The sequence below is a fragment of the Giraffa tippelskirchi genome, chromosome 3, assembly GCF_054371585.1.
Source record: "Giraffa tippelskirchi isolate mGirTip1 chromosome 3, T2T-mGirTip1v1.2.pri, whole genome shotgun sequence".
Classification (NCBI taxonomy): domain Eukaryota; kingdom Metazoa; phylum Chordata; class Mammalia; order Artiodactyla; family Giraffidae; genus Giraffa; species Giraffa tippelskirchi.
The window spans coordinates 37806270-37822574 of NC_137277.1; the positions used below are offsets into that span (position 1 = coordinate 37806270).

At 46.9% G+C, this 16305-nt stretch overlaps 3 protein-coding genes across 4 annotated transcripts in view; 1 reads left to right on the forward strand and 2 right to left on the reverse strand.

Annotated features, from left to right (window-relative positions):
• Positions 1 to 7030, reverse strand: part of KIAA0753 (KIAA0753 ortholog) — a 57981-nt gene extending 50951 nt beyond the window's left edge. Inside the window, exons 1-2 of the mRNA XM_081579822.1 lie at positions 6676 to 7030; positions 1138 to 1300 (exon numbers count right to left, since the gene is read on the reverse strand). Coding sequence (XP_081435948.1) covers positions 1138 to 1230 — 93 coding nt within the window. The 5' untranslated portion in view covers positions 1231 to 1300; positions 6676 to 7030. The remainder of the gene's footprint in view (positions 1 to 1137; positions 1301 to 6675) is intronic.
• On the reverse strand, positions 1138 to 16273 carry MED31 (mediator complex subunit 31). Of its 2 annotated transcripts, XM_081579824.1 has the most exons (5): positions 16152 to 16273; positions 15222 to 15299; positions 14673 to 14769; positions 10667 to 10891; positions 1138 to 1300 (listed from the first exon to the last, which is right to left on the reverse strand). In XM_081579824.1, the coding sequence occupies exons 1-4, from the start codon at positions 16177 to 16179 to the stop codon at positions 10699 to 10701; spliced, it is 396 nt and encodes a 131-aa protein (XP_081435950.1). In that variant the 5' UTR covers positions 16180 to 16273; the 3' UTR covers positions 1138 to 1300; positions 10667 to 10698. The 2 variants fall into 2 exon arrangements, with proteins under 2 accessions (XP_081435950.1, XP_081435949.1); XM_081579823.1 differs by lacking the exon at positions 1138 to 1300 and having other exon boundaries at positions 10526 to 10891.
• Positions 6754 to 9243, forward strand: TXNDC17 (thioredoxin domain containing 17). Its single transcript, XM_081579835.1, has 4 exons — positions 6754 to 7267; positions 7859 to 7940; positions 8359 to 8434; positions 9061 to 9243. The coding sequence occupies exons 1-4, from the start codon at positions 7123 to 7125 to the stop codon at positions 9127 to 9129; spliced, it is 372 nt and encodes a 123-aa protein (XP_081435961.1). The 5' UTR covers positions 6754 to 7122; the 3' UTR covers positions 9130 to 9243.
• Positions 16274 to 16305: the final 32 nt, after the last annotated feature.

Genomic DNA, 16305 nt, shown 5'->3' on the forward strand with positions numbered 1-16305 from the left:
ACTGTGTACCATTCTTGCAACTTTTCTGTCAGTCTGAAATTAAGTCAAAATTTTATCTGACATATTACTACACACCCACCAAAACAGTTACAATTAAAAAACACCACCAAATGCTGGTAAAGATGTGGAGCAGCTGGAGCTCTCATTCCTTACTGGTAGGAACATAAAATGATACAGACCACTTTGGGAAAGTCTGTTGGTTTGTTAAAAAACTAAACATACACCTACTCTATGAGCCAGTAATTTTACTCCCAAGAGAAATGAAAACAGGTTTGCAAAAAGATTTGTATAAGAATGTAGCAGCTTCACTCACAATGGCTTAAACTAGAAACAGCCCAGGTGTCCATCAATTAGGGAATGAATAAACAGTGGTATGGAACAGGACTCAGTATTAAAAAAGTAACTACTGATACATGCAACAAGGTGGATGAATCTCAGAAACATTATACTGCAGTGAAAGAAGCCTCACACCAAAGAGTACATAGTATATGATTCTGTGTACATGAAGTTCTAGAACACAGAAACTAATTTGTGGTGAAAAAAAATCAGAATAGTGGTTGCCTGTGAAGGGTGGGCAGCAGGACTGACTAGGTAGGGCACAAGAGAACTTTCTGGGGTAATGGAAATGATCAGTATGTGAGATATGAGTTATACGTGTGTGTACACATTGGTCAAAACTTAGCAAATATGACAAGATGTATACATTTCAATGTAGTTGTTGAAGATGCAAAATATACATCAAAAGAAAACAGTATACAAAGAAAGAATTCTAGTGTATGATATGCATGCACAAGCACTTAGGGAACTCACATCTGCAATTTATTCTGATATGTGTCCAAAAGTAAGATGGATTGATGAATGGATTCTAGAGGTATGGACTGAAGGAGAGATATGTTCACTGTAAAATGCAGCCTGCTGTATGTTTGAGGATTTTCATTAATACAAAAAGACATTTAGGGGACAACTGGGTGAAAGAAGACATTATTAGAGAATATGAGGGAACTATTTTTTTCCATTTTTCTTAGGTGTGATAATGCTTAAATCTAAACGGTGATTTAAAACGTGTTCATTGTCCTTTTCTTTTCGTCTGAAATGTTTCGTTACAACAATTGGAAGAGAAAAATAAAATGAAACTACCTGGGTCTGAAGTTTCCTGGGGTCACTCCTCCCATCGAGTTGGACACCAGATGCTAGATGAACACAGGTTGAGGCTGGTCTGCCTGGTCCCATGGTGTCGGACAGTGTAGACGGAGAGTGAAAGCTCAGTCACTGGCCAACAGTTTTCCCTTAAAATCATTGCCTGACATAAAAGAAAGTACTTTTAGACCAACCTTTTCAAAGTGAAAGAATAAGTAAAATACAATGCTATGCTCATATAAGAATATTCTAGTAGTCCGTAGCAACCTCACACTATAGAGTGAATGCTTAAAGACAGGTATATGATGGTTTCTTTCATATACTAAAGCAACTACACTGTTGAAAGTCTACCTTCCACAAGAATAGGGGACACACTAGCCTAATGACATGTGCTTTCCTCGTGGCTCAGTGATAAAGAATCCGCCTGCCAATGCAGAAGACGCGGGTTCAATTCCTGGGTCAAGAAGATCCACTAGAGAAGGAAATGGCAACCCACTCCAGTATTCTTGCCTGGGAGGCTACAATCTATAGGGTCGCAAAGAGTCAGACATGACTGAGCAACTAAACAACAACTAGCCTCATGACTACTTCTTGAGTCCTTTTCATTCCAAATTTCACATCTCAAGGGTCACTAATAAGATGTTATTCCAAAAACAGAGCTCTGCTATGGTAAACAAGCACTTTCTAGCCGGAAGTTTTATGGATATACAGCCTACATTAATAAATTCTAACTACCAATCAAAAAGCACTACACTTCACTCTTGTAGGTAGCTCAAAAGAATCTAACTGAATGACTCTAAATAAACTGGCGGCATCAGAATACCTAGACAGATGCCAGAAATGGCCAGGAACTAGAGGAATGACCTCTGTACATCTTCAGATTCACCCTAACTCTCCCCCACCCTACAGCTGTCTAAAGATAGGAAAGCATTTTGTAAACCACACGGGAGGGCCTCTCCCTGTTCTGAATGCCTCTTTATAGACACTACGCCCCCTGTACTCACCCACTTGCTTGTGTTGTTATTTACCTATTTCACAGGTATCTGTCTCATCTTCCCAGCTAGACAAGATTCCTTGAGGGGAAGGGCCTTGTCGTGTGCTTCTGAGATTTCCCCCAACAGTGTTTTAAGCATGGTAGACAATTCAACTCAACATTTGTCGAATTAAGCAGATTTTCCATAAGTTGACCAGCGTTAAATGTATGGGGAGAGCTTGTCCTCTTAAAGAATTCAATAGGAACTCAACTGGGAAACTCAGGGTTTCCCTAAACTTTAGAATAAAGCCAAGGATTGTAGACTGGATTTGCTTAAAGACTGATACATGGGTAGGAATACAAAGATTCCTTGTTTCTAAGGTTGTAGAGAAACCATCAAAAGCGAAGATGGGAGGAGGAACACGAGTGAGGCCATCCCAACTGGCCTGATGTCATCACAGTTCGGGGGCTGGAGCCGCAGGAGGAAGGAGCCTGGAGAGTCAGGCTCTCGGCAGCTGGGACTTTTACAAGGTCAGTACTTCCTGGCTGGATGCCGAAGGCCTATGGGTCCATTCTCCAACAGGAAAAAACTAGGTGATCCCACAGTTCCAGAACACCTCAAGTGATGCTACACACACACACAAACACATACACACACAAAGTCCAGGGACACTGGCCCCGAACCATTCCCCCATACAAAGTTCCCATACAAAGGAGAGGTCATTCCTCTCCTTGCAACCTGTCCCTTTCCCATTGCACCAGGAAACCTCCCGGTTTGCCATCCCATATGTGGTGAGGTGTCTCCACAAAGCCTCTCTCTTCTATCCCAAGACATCCCTATACCTCAGGACAAATCTCCCCCCAACCTGTTCCCTCCCCAAGAGCCCCAGGATCCCCCAACGCCATCCCTACTAGTGGAACGCCCCCCTCAATCTGTCCCCCCCCTCAAAACTGTCTCCCAAATAGTTTCCCCCCACCCTGAGGGCAGACTCTCCTCCAGCCTGTCTCCTCCCACCCTGCCATGCGTGATCTCTGACAAGGCTGATGCCTGTCTCCTCCCGTGACACTGAGGGCACCTCCTCAGCTTCATTCTCCCCCACAGTCGTGCCTGTTGTGGACACTCCTGGCATGTCCTCATAGTCTAGTTCTTCCCCCGCTGACCTCAGGCACCTCCATAACCTGGTCCCGTGCCCACAGGTGTAAGACACGCCCACTGGCTGGCTCATCCCCACCAGCCCCAGGACATTTCTACCTCTGATCTCCCCTGTGGGGGGAGCCCCAGGGCCCTCTGTGAACTGTCTCCTCACCCCTGTGAGGTCAGAGACAGCTGCCCTGGGTTCTTCTCCTGCAGGCCCAGTCACCCACACCACCGCAGGCCCGGGCCCTGCCATGGGAACTCCTACAGCTGCAAGCACCCCCAAAGACAGAGGCATCCTCGCAGCCTCAGGGATGGCTCTGTCAGGTCTCCTCCATGGGTCTGCAACACCTTCAGAGCCAGTCTCCCCGTCCACAAGTCCTGAAGCCCTGGAAGCCACGGGCACCTCAGTCACAGGTCTCCTTCCCCATATACCTGAGCCATCCCCAGAAATAACATCACCCACCAGCGGCCCAGGGGCCCTGGCAGCTGTGGGCACCCCCACCGTCAGGGAAATGCTGGCAGCTGCCACCGGCACCTCAGCAGTCTGTCTGCTTCCTGATAAGCTCGAGAAATGCCCAGAGAGCATCTCTTCCCCTACAGGCCCTGGCATCCCCATGGCTGTGTGCAGCCCCATGGCCACACGTGCTCCCCCAGACTGTCTCCCTCCCGCCAAGCCTGAGATGCCCCTAGGCCCCATCTCTTCAGGCACTCTGGCAGTGGCGGGCATCCCCATTCTGGTGGGCTCCACGGCATCCGTAGGTCCCCACATTGTCTCTCTCTCCCTGCACAAGCCTGAGACACCTCCAGAACCAGCCATCTCCTGCACAGGCCAAGGCACCCTGAGAGCCACGGGCACCCCATCATCTGAAGACACCTCTGCAGTCAGAGGAACTCCTGCCATCTGCCTCCTCCCTGGCAAGTGTGAGAAATCTCCAGAGCCAGTCTCCACCCCCAAGGGACCACACACCCCAGGAGCCTGGGGCACCTCAGCAGCCATGGGCACCCTGGCACTCTGTCTTCTTCCCCACGAGCCAGCATCCTCCCCTGCCAACCACAGTTCCTGGGGAGCCATGGGTACCCCTGAACCTGTCGGTCTCCCGGCAGGATGAATCCCTGCCCACAGGTTCCAGTCCTCCCTGGAGCTGCCTTCCTGACTCACAGAGTCAGACACCCACACAGTAGCAGGCACCCTGGTAGCTTCACTCCCAGAACTTAGCGCACACGGAGCTAGGGCACACCTGTAGCTGGACACCCCAGCTGTCTCTGGCACCCTCACGAGCTCAGACAGCCCTACAGCCTGTCTCCTCAGACAGAGACAGGAAGCGTCCCCACAGCCAGTCTCCTGACACACAGGCCCAGGACCCCCTACAGTGGTGGGCACTACAGCCTCCTGTTCCCCCAGAGCCTGCCTCCTTTCCAGGAGACTCAAGACATTCCCACTGTAGGTCTCTTCTCTGACCACAGCCGGCACTGCCTCAGCCAGAGGCACCTCCAGAGCCTGCTGTCTAGCCCACAGGCCCGGGACGCAGCAGCAGCTGGTCTGCACTTCTCTGGTCCCCGATAATCCCACTGCCTGGGACATCCCCAATGGCTGCTGTGTTCCCCACAGACCCAGGACACACCCACAGCCTGTCTGCGTCCTGGGAGCCCAAGGTACCCCTGTAGCCTGTCCTATACCCCAGTGGCCTGGAACACTGCCAGAGCCTGCCTCCTGCTCCTCGGGACCACAAATTGCCCAGCCCGCAGTCTGGGCAGCTTCCCAGGACCCTGAGTTGCCCCCAGAGCCTGTCTCTGCCCACCCGGCCTGTCCCCTTTCCCTGAAGCGCGGGTCACTCCCATATCTCACTCCCTCTTCAATCTCACAAGGCACGTCTACAGGCTGTCCTGTGCCCCACAGGCCAGGGAGAGTCCCAGGGCCTGTCTCCCCCACGGCTCGTCTCCTCCGCCACACGGATGGGGCACCCACAGAGGGGGTGTCCCCTTGGGCCACTCTGTGCACAGCTGCGGTCTGCCCTCTCCCCCACAAGCCTGGGGTGTGCCCACAGATCACCTCCTGTGCCAGAGCCCCAGGCACCTGTGCTGCCCGCTGTCTCCCCCAAGGGTCCGGAGCCCCCCCACAGCAGAACTCTCCCGCCACAGCTCTGGGTACCTCCACAGCCTCAGGCCACCCCATGGCCCCGGGCACCCCCAGAGTCAGTCCTTTTACTGAAGAGCTGGGGGCAATCCCATAGCCAATCCCCTCCAAGGGCCCAGGCACCCCCATAGCTTGTCCCCTCCCAGGCAGGTGTGGGGCAATCCCAGAACTTGCCTCCAGAGTCCCAGGCACAGCCACAGGTGGCATCCTCACAGCCTGGCCCTGCCCACAATAGCCCAAGGCCCTCTCACAGCCTGCCCCTGGGCCCGGAGGGATGGATAGTCCCCGGCCCCGGGGGGCTGCCCCCGCCTGTCCTTTCACCCACGGTCCGGTGAGACCTCCACGGCTGGTCTCCACCCACGAAGCCCGGCCAGGAACCCCCCTTTCAACCGGCCCCTCTCCTGCGGGCACAGGATGGAGCTCGACTCTGCTTCGTTCCCCACCTCCTGAAACTGCCCTCATAGCCTGCACCTTCAACCACAGTTCCAGAATGCTCCCACGCCCCGTGGATCCCGGTCGACCTTTTCTCTCACAGCCCCGGGGACTCCTGTAAACCGTCTCCTCCTCCCCAGTGCCAGTCACCCACACAGAGCCGACAGGCCCCACTACCTGCGGTTCCCCCACAGCCCCGTTTACCCACACGGTCCCACGGTCTCTTGCAGCCTCCATCGAGCCTGCAGCGCCAGGGGTTTCCGCAGCCTCGTTCTCCCCCGAGGCCTGGGCTGTTCTCGCTGCTTGTCTTCTCCCCCATGGCCGCCGACGGTTCGGCAGCCTGTCCGTACTCACGCAGCGCGTCTCCCGCACGGAGGACCTCGCCCGGCGCCTAGTTCCACGGCCTCGTAACATCCCTGCACCCCATCTCTTCCCCCACGGCCGCCGGACTCCGCGTCTGGACCGGCTGGGTCCCACGCAGAGGCCCGGTCTCTCCGCCGCGAGCTCGCGCCCACTCGGGCCGGGCAAGGCCCCTTGGTCACCCGCCCCACTCATCGCTCCAGGATGACTCCCGCCTTCCCAACGCAGCCCCGGGGCACTTTCTGTCTCAGCACCAGCTCCGAGGGCGGCTCCACACAAGCTCTCACACACTCAGCTCCAGCCCTCGAAGCCTTCTTCCCTCCCAGCCCCCTACTCCCGCCCAGTCCCGAACGCCCGCCCCCAACTAAAGCCTCGGCAGAAGAAAAGGTAACTAATGCCGACGAGCGGCAGGATCCGCCCCAGGTCAAAGTCTCCTCTCCCTCAGATCCCAGACTCCTAACGCAGCTTCCCAGAATCCCCCCAGCTCCAGCCGGAGCCCACCTGGCCTGGGGAGCGGCGCGGTTACCAGGAAGCCGGCAGCGGGTGGGTCACCACTAGGCCCCGCTTCCGGCCGCTGGCGCAGTCGCCATGGCAACAGGCGCAGGGCAACTTGGGAGCCGTTAAAGCTCCGGAGCCACCAAGGGGTTCAGGGACTGCGCCGCGGCAGGTTTTGCAGCCACTACACATGGGGCTGGAACCGAGACCAGACTGGGGCAGAAGCTGGGGTTTCGGGGTGCAATTGGCACAGAAAGACCTGACAAGCCAGAGCAGACAGACTGTGCGGAGGAGTTTTGGCCCTCAGAGGCTCCCATAGCACCGCAGAGCCGGGCGGGCTCCCACAGGCCCCGCCCTACCCCCGCCCACTCAGAGGGCACCACCCCGCACAGAGCCCCGCCCCGCAGTGGCGGAACCCGAGAAATCGCTGTCGTTCCGAGACACGCTTTCCCGATGGCCAGCTACGAAGAGGTGAGCGTGTCCAGCTATGAGGAGTTCATGCAGGTGGTGGAGCAGCACAGTGGCAAGACCATTTTCGCCTACTTTTCCGGTTCTAAGGACGCCGAAGGGAAAAGCTGGTGCCCCGACTGCGTGCAGGGTGAGGCCAGGATTCGGGAGGCAGCTGCCCAGAGGAAGCGGCTGAAAGGACGAGGTTATAGCCAGATAGCCGGGTGGAGAGGAAGCGGAGGGAGTCTTGCTCCCGGAGTCCCGCAAGGCGATTTGAGCTTTCCTCTTGCCTTTTCCTACCCTGTTCCGACTCTCCTCAATAAATTAAGACCTTCCCGCCCCACCAAAAGTGCTCTTCTAATCATTCGATCCAGGTAATCCTGGAATCTAGTCCTTTAGAACTTTTCACTTCCCCAGTATGACTAGCGTCTTGCAGGACACGTGAGTTGGTCTTCTTTCTGTAATTCAGCAAAGGTTTATGTCTTTGGTTGTGCTGGGCACTGTGGCCTGGGGACAAATCAGGACCGAGAGTCGGGCCTTACTTACCCTTAAAGGATTTCTGATTTCTCAAATCAGAAAAAAAAAAAAAAAAAACCCACCTAACTTGTGTTAACCTCAGTTAACTGCACGGTAGTCTGAGTACTTACCAAGACTGAGGGGAAGGGAGAGGGACGCTGTTTGTCAGTGCCTGATTGTAGAGTTGGTGTGTACTTACTTTCATTTTTATCAACTTTTTAAAAAGCTGAACCAGTCGTACGAGAGGGGCTGAAGCATGTTGGTGAAGGATGTGTGTTCATCTACTGCCAAGTAGGAGAAAAACCTTAGTAAGTGGCAATGGGTCCTCCATTTCTCAGACATGCACTAGACTTGCAAACAGGCGAGAAGGGCCTTTGTGACTCAGGTTCTGAGTTCTAAGGTTCAGTCATGGATAAGTCAAGCAAGTAAAAGATATTAAATACAAATTAAAATTTTGAATGTTCAGCCATTTGTATTAGGTAAGGGCAAGTCAATAATTTGGCCTGATGTTAGTTCAGAACTTAATTGTCTTCACATTTATATCTTAATATATATTCACTTAAATGAAATTTTGCACAGGAGAATATGTCATAGATGTCATGGTTTTTTAAATGTTTACAACAAAAATGATTACTAAAGGCTAAAAGTGGGAATGTATCAAATATCAAGCAGACTTTAAGAAGCCAAGTAAATGTTTTTCATGATCACTTTCTCTTTTTGAAATAGTTGGAAAGATCCAAATAATGACTTCAGGAAAAGCCTGAAATTAACTGCAGTGCCTACACTACTTAAGTATGGAACAGTGAGTATCCTTCTTTAACTGTTCTGGAGATACAATTCACCCTATCAAAACTCTTAACTTGTTCTGGATTCAAATTTGAAAAGATCTTGACATTTCATCCCAAACATCACACTGCTCTCCACAATGCATTCAAAACAGACAACTTGGCTGTTCATCCCTATGGTCAATCCCAATAACGTATTAATAATGCAAATACTGGGGTTTTTTTCATGCCTTTTAAAAGCCACTCATTTTAAAATTCTGTAAGCACTGCTGAAGAAAGCTGATTCACATATAATTCCTTAAAACAGCAGCATCAATAGTTGTTTTCAACTTAATTCATAATCCTGGAGGAAATGAAAGGGCACCTCCTCTAGTCATGGCCTTGGGATTCTCAATTAGAGTTAAGGGGAAGGGGTGAAATTGGGCTTGCTGTCTCCTGTTTTAGTCCACGAAACCAAGTATTTTAATGATTCACCTTAAGGTAAATAACTACTTCATAAAACTTGTTACAACTAGTTGATAGTTTCTGTATGGCATAATTTCTCTGTTCCAAGACTTGTGTTATTCAAAGCATAACAACTCTTTCCCTTCCTAATAACATTTTTGTAACTGTGGATTAAGATATGACTGTTCTTCTCTTATAGCCTCAAAAACTGGTAGAATCTGAGTGTCTTCAGGCCAACCTTGTGGAGATGTTGTTTTCTGAAGATTAAGATTTGTTGATGGCAAATTGTGTCTATTTCCTGATTGGCTCTACTATAAAAGAAACTGTATGCCTGCTTTGAATTCATGGTAACAATAAGTAATAAAGGATGATGTAAAAGAAATTGGTATATATCTAAACAATAGAGTGCTATTAAAATGCTCATGAACCCTCAAGTTTGCTTTAATATAAGAGTATTTTGGGGCTTCTCCACTGGCTCAGCGGTAAAGAATCTGCCTGCAATGCAGGGGATGTTACGCGTTCAATCCCTGGGATGGGAAGATCTCCTGGAGGAGGAAATGGTAACCCACTCCAATATTCCTGCCTAGAAAATTCCATGGACAGAGGAGCCTGGCAGGCTATAGTCCATGGGGTTGCAAAGAGCCAGACACAACTTAGTAACTAAACAACAAGGGTACTTTTAAGCTACCATAGGTAAAATAAGTCTTTTGGAATGGCAGTAGTAGCACAAAGGTATTAGTGGAGATGACAAATAACCAAAAAACCCTAAGAGTCCAGTAGACAGCTTCCAAATCTTAAAGGAGTTAGGATCTTTTCCCTTAAATTCCATGAATTTACAAAGAATCATTATTTCTAAAACACCTTTGGCTTTACAGTGTAGAACTTAACCTAACCACTGAAGGAAAATCCAGCGCCATCTACTCCAGCCTCTGCCTAATGCTGGCAGTGTTGTTACAGCTCTGGATGTGCTTCACTGGGATGAGGTGGGTGGCCGAGAGATCAGAGACCATGTAACCTAGTGGTGGGAAGGACTCCAGTCTGTGAGTCAGTCTCACTGATCATGACTAACTGTAACCCTAGGCAAGTTATTTAACCTGTCTAAACCTCAGTTTCCTCCTTTATGAACATAGATCATTCTGAGGATAAAATGAGAATGCAGCTAAGCCTAGGGCCTGGGTTTGTGGTATCTGCCAAATAAATGTCAGCTTTCTCAAATGAGTACAAGCATCTGAGGTTCCTCACCTTTGTTCTATTCCAAGGTCAAGACTCCAATTAGTAGTTAACCACCAGTCTTCTCCCTGCCGTTACTAGGTCAATGACATACCAATGATTCCTTCTTAAAGCTCTTACAAAGCAGCTCGTGACACAGGTATGTCTCCTGGCCTGTAGAATTTAAGAACCTTAATGCAGTTCCTGGTGTCTGATGTCAGGTCACTGACTGTCACTCTGCAGAGGACGGGTCACGTAGCTGATGTGAGGGACAGCAAGGCTCCAGGAGACAGACCTGTCCCAGGCCCCACTGTACATGAGGAGCAGGGTTTGGCTTGGTGGCCCTCCCCTTACCTCATGCTCCACTGCCTTAAATGGGTCTGCAGCACCTAACATTTCTGTTCTTCAGACATGTGTGTTAAATACTAACAAAAGCTTACAAATCCACAGGGAAATCAAAGTAAAACAATTCTGGTTTAACAGAAATAATCTAGTAACAATTAAATAAGCACACTAACGGTTCTGGCTGCTACCATAATAAAGGTACATAGGAACAGTCTTTTTTTTTGTCTTCACTGTACAAAAGCAATATATACATGTCTTAAGAGCCTGGTCGGGATCCAGCTTTTCATTTTCCTGATGTGTTATTCTGCTGTTGCTGCTCCGCCAGGGCTTGCTGAAGGCGCATCCGCTTCCGGGAATAGTGCTGCCAGTGCAGAATTTGCTGCTCATCGATAAATTTCGCACACTGAGCATTCACCAGCTCCTTGCGGAAGTGTTCATACTGGAGCAGTTCTAACATGTGTAAACACTGAGGGTACCTGGGGTTAAGTTTATAAGTTAATGATTGACATAATAATACCACGCTCTAGTTAACTCACTTGAACATGCTTTTGCAGTCTTATCATTTCTGTAACATTAACTTGGTATACTTTGGTAATACATTTTTTTTTCCTGCTTATACAGAAAAGCTAATCATCAAAAGTCAGCAAAATTTTCAAATGTGAGAAAATGTAAGCTTAGAAAGATTAAATAATTTACCTAAGACCACATAGTAACTGGTAAACAGCATAACTGTCAACTGGTAACACAGTAACTGGTCAACATCTAGGGGCAAATCACACTATTCTCTTCTGGTAATTTCCAAGGTAAGGAACAGGAACACTTTATTTTCATAATTATGTGTTTAATACCTATTGGTTTTCCATAAACTATGATAAGACAGCTTTTAAAAGGAGTCAATTTCAGAAAGAACTATGCACAGATACTGTATTCCTGTTTTCCACAGGGATATAACAATTCTGAAATTATGTACATATACTCTGAGGTTGAGCAAATACATTGTAAACAGAAAGCCAAATTTCTGGCTCTCAGAAAAGTAGTTTCAGATAAGGAAGGGGGAAGGGTAGAATGAATCCTGTTATTAAGTTGGAATTGAAAACATCAGGATGAACTCATGGCTTTATACACACACACACAGATATAGAAATAGATACACACAGACACATTTCTAGCTTTATGTGTTGAGAGAGCCTAGAATCAACTACACTCCAGGACCAGTGAGCACACCAAGTACCCAGATCATGGGTTTTACATAGTATTATCCAGGGTTGGTTGGAGACCCAGCTGATGCTAGGGCTAACACAGGGAAAGTACAAGATGAGCCTGGAATATTACATAGTGGCAGAAAGAAAAATACTCAAAAAATATAGGGATATGTTGAAAGTACTCAGGAGCCAATTTGAAGGGGCTCCCACTGGCTATATCCGGGATCACTAGTTCAAGAAGATACATAATTATAACCCACAAGATAAAGAATTCAGGAGTCCATACTGATGTAACTTTATAAAATGAATAAATAAATCAGGAACAAGGAAATGTTCTGTCCTTACAACTGAATTTCAACTAACAAATGAATAAAGAATTACAGAATTAGAAAATCACCACAGAAAAAGCTTTCAAGCAAGTAGTTTCCATAGATTGCCAAAGTTAGGTAAAAGACTGAAATATGAAACGATATTTACATAGTCTCAAAGTATTCCCTCACAAGATAGGTATTAAATACAAAGGGAAAAACAAGTAACTTGCTAGAGCCACTAGCTGAACCAGGTCATCAAAAGTCTGGAGTGGAGCCTGAGCTCTGCATTTCTAACAAGCTCCCAAGTGATACCAATGCTGCTGGTCTGAGGACCGCAGCAGGGCCCGACGCCATGTTTCTTTATTGCACATTTGCTTCCCATACTCCAGAGATACATAGTTGCTTGTAATTGTCAGCAGCTAAGCCTGGAAAGCCCTACTCACACCTGCTGGAGCTATTTCCTTCTCATGCTGCTGCTGCTAAGTCACTTCAGTAGTGTCCAACTCTGTGCGACCCCAGAGACGGCAGCCCACCAAGGCTCCCCCGTCCCTGGGATTATCCAGGCAAGAACACTGGAGTGGGTTGCCATTTCCTTCTCCAATGCATGAAAGTGAAAAGTGAAAGTGAAGTCGCTCAGTCGTGTCTGACTCTTAACGACCCGATGGACTGCAGCCTACCAGGCTCCTCCGTCCATGGGATCTTCCAGGCAAGAGTACTGGAGCGGGTTGCCATTGCCTTCTCCGTCCTTCTCAATGAGGATGTTCTATCAACACAGAACTAGGTTTGAAACCAGCTCTGCCCATTCTCCAGCTAGGTGTCCTTGAACAGGGTACGTAACCTTTCTTAAGGTTTAGTTTCTTCCTCCGTAAAATAAATTAATGTGATAACCAAGAGGACTGTCTTCAAGTAACAAATGCTACTTCTCAATAACTGGAACTTAGACATACAGTGATCATTTATAAGACTTGGAGAAGACCATGCTTAAAATAAGGGACTATGAATATTTTAATAGGCTACAATTATAGCATCAACCAACAAGATGAAATAGAGGAGATACAAAAGCAAAGTTTGCATTTAGATTTTTTTTTAAAAAAATGAAAAATAAATGAAGAACTCAACTAACAGCACTGATGAAAATGAGAACCGAAGGATTTTAGCTGACATAAAGCTCCCAGAAAATCAACAATGTGAATCCTTGAATGTAAGAGATAAATTACAGCTGCAAGTCATGGCTATTAGTGAAATGGTGGAGGAAATTGTCTAGAAGAGGTAGCTGCTCCTCTGCTCTAGCCAATGACTGAACTGGGAGAACAAAGACCTGGAGTTACCAGATCTTCCAGAATTTTTAAAGAGAAGCTAGAAATCTGGATCAAAATATGAAACTCTCCAATCTTTAAATGTTGGCAACTAGTAAACAAAAACCTTGTGCAGAAATGAAATGGGGGTTAATTTGCAGCCTCTCTTAAATTTAAATATCTGAATGGCTATTCTTCAAGAAGGCATAGATTGGTTCCAGATTACTTCAGGGACAAAACTCAGAACATGAGTTAAGTTACATAGAGGTATATCATGTTATAATATAAGGAGGAACTTTCTGGAATCTAGCTAACAATGGAATTGGCTGCCCCTGAATGGAGTAGTATGTGTTCACTGGAAACCTCCAGCCAGTATACAGATGACCATCTCAGCAATGTTGTGGGTAAAATTGAACCTGATGGGGTCTAGGGCTCAGTGTCCAACACTGGGTCTCTAAGTCTATAATACATACATATAACATGTTGCAATTTAGTAAAAAAAATCTTTTCTCTGGACTATTAAACAAATAAGTGGTTCTTTTATAAAGGGCCAGTAAGGGTGGAAAGGGTCCCACAGGCAACAGGAGGATGTGGACCTCATAAATCAGCTGTTATTAGACAGAGACAAGTGGCTTGGCCAAACTACAAGTCAAAAACATTCTCCTCTCAAACTTGTGTTTGTTTAGGGGAAAAAAAGGCTAGAAGTTTCACCACTGCTTTTTGATTATCTATTTAAGACAAAGCAGAGGTGGGAGTTCAAGCCTTTTTTTTTTTACCATTAAAAAGAAATGTTTGTGATTATAATATGCTCCTTGCATTTCAGTAAGCCTTAAAACAAGAGTATCTATTGCACAACCTGAATGATAAATTCATGTATTTATTATGTAAGATACATAAATAAGGAAGCAGCTATTAAGATTCAGGTAAGGTTACCTCCTCCAGAAACCCTTGCTTACAAGCAAGTACCCCTTTCTATGTTCCTTCATTTTCAGGCTATGGTTGTCATTGCATATATAGACTGCGGGTTCCTTGAGGTCAGAAACTCAGTGAGATGCAGGGAGTGGTACAAGATAAGGTCAGAGAAGACAGGGACAGATCACACAGGGCTAAGAGACTAGATTTTCTTCTGCATGCAATGGGAAGTGACCAAAGGGTTCTAATGGAATGTGATTTCTATTTTTAAGAGACCAAGTTGGCTTCTGTGTAGAAAATAGTTCTGCTTTGTTTGGCAGGGCAGGGAGAAAGGAGGAATACCAATGAGTAGATACTGCCGTAATCCCAGTTAAGTTAGAGATGAGTGTGTCTCGTATTAAAATGGAGGCAACTGAAAGGAGAGCAGAGATTCAACAAGTATTTTTTCCAATGTGAAACTAAGAAGTCTATTAAACATCAGTGCTTTGGAGTATAATAAAGTACACACACGTTTAGGACTATAAAAATTAAACTTACTTTAGATACTTGGCATATTCTGGTTCTTTCCAGTAAAGCAAGTACTTAAGATAATTAACAAAAGCTTTATCTTTGAAGTAACCTCTTTGGGCAAGAACTGAAAGGCATAAAAAAAAAAATACATCTGTAGAGCTCACCAGTTCTTGGACTACTGATTTGTGACTAACACAATCGTAAAGAATTGGCTGACATAGCATTCCCACTACCAACACACACTGAATTCAAAACAGAAGTCCCAGTTTCCTCAATTATATATACCAATATAAGTACAACAGTCATTCCATTCAATTGAGAATGTATAAAACTAGATACTAAAGTCATCCCTCGGAATCCACAGGGAGTTGGTTCTAAGAGACCCCACAGACAAGAGAATCCACAGATGCTCAAATCCCTTGTACAAAACAGCATAGTGTCACCCTCAGGATGGGCAGATTCCACCAACTGAGGTTGCATCCAAGGATACAAAGGGCCAATAGTACTATGAATTTCTACTCTTCTATCAGAAATCTTAACTAGCTACTCAATTCAATGACGTGCTCAACAACTTACAGTTAAGGTAATTTGGGTTGGCTAAACACTGTACAAATTCCAACTCCAACTGAAACCGCAGTCGATTTCCAGCATCATCTAGGAAAGAAGATAGCAAAAATCATCCACAATAAATGTCACTGTATATAATACTGATTTGTAGAAAGAAAACAGCAGTACAGACACCTGACTAATGCTGCGATACATAAAGAAGGGCATGCAAAGGTTTTCCTAAACTGGGTGTGGGAGAAAAACCTTCCTTAGAAGCCTAGGGAAAGCAAAGCCCTGATTGAGAAAAAAAAAAAAAGTTTCTCTAAAGTTAAATTATCAAAGAAAACAAGATCATACATGGAGCAGAACATTAATCACTCATGAGCCACTATGTTGGGACTTCACAGTGATCACTAGGATAAGCTGCAACAATGTGCCTTGCCTTATTTTGATAATGCGTTACAAGCTGTTAAGTGATTAAGCTTAGCAAAAACAAAGTAAATGCTAAATCCATCAAGAGACGTTCAGAATGCAAGATGAAAGAGACCCTGGTGAGTATGCAAGATCAAGAAACGCGTGCTTAGGTGAGACCCGTCAGTGGCACAGTAGTACAAGAGTTCGCTGACGATATTTTAAACTTAGGCAAGCTCATCTGAGATACAAAAAAACAACTCGAGGAAGTGATTTATGATCCAAAATCTCTCCTTTAGTCTTGCCGGAAGCCGGTGGGGCCAGTGTTTGAATAACGAACAGGGAGAAAGGATCGACCAACAAAACAAACTGTGAAAAGGCCAAATTACCTTCGCCCTTCCAGACGATAGAAGAGCCCTGCTCCCTTCCGCTCCTATCACTCACTCTGCCGGGAGTTGGGCCTGGATTCTCATACAATCCCGGGAAGCAGGTGTCTGGGCCCGGGACAGTTTCTATTTGACAAAATACGAGGCTCGGAGCGCTACTCACCTGTCTCCATAGCGACGGCCGCGGCCATCACCAGCAGACACTCTAAGTCCCCAGCAGTCCCACACAGCCAGGATGGGAAAAACGGAGGAGGTCCGGAAGTCGCGGCGTCCCCTTCCTGCCGCGGGGCAATGTGGGATGCGGGGGCGGGCACAGC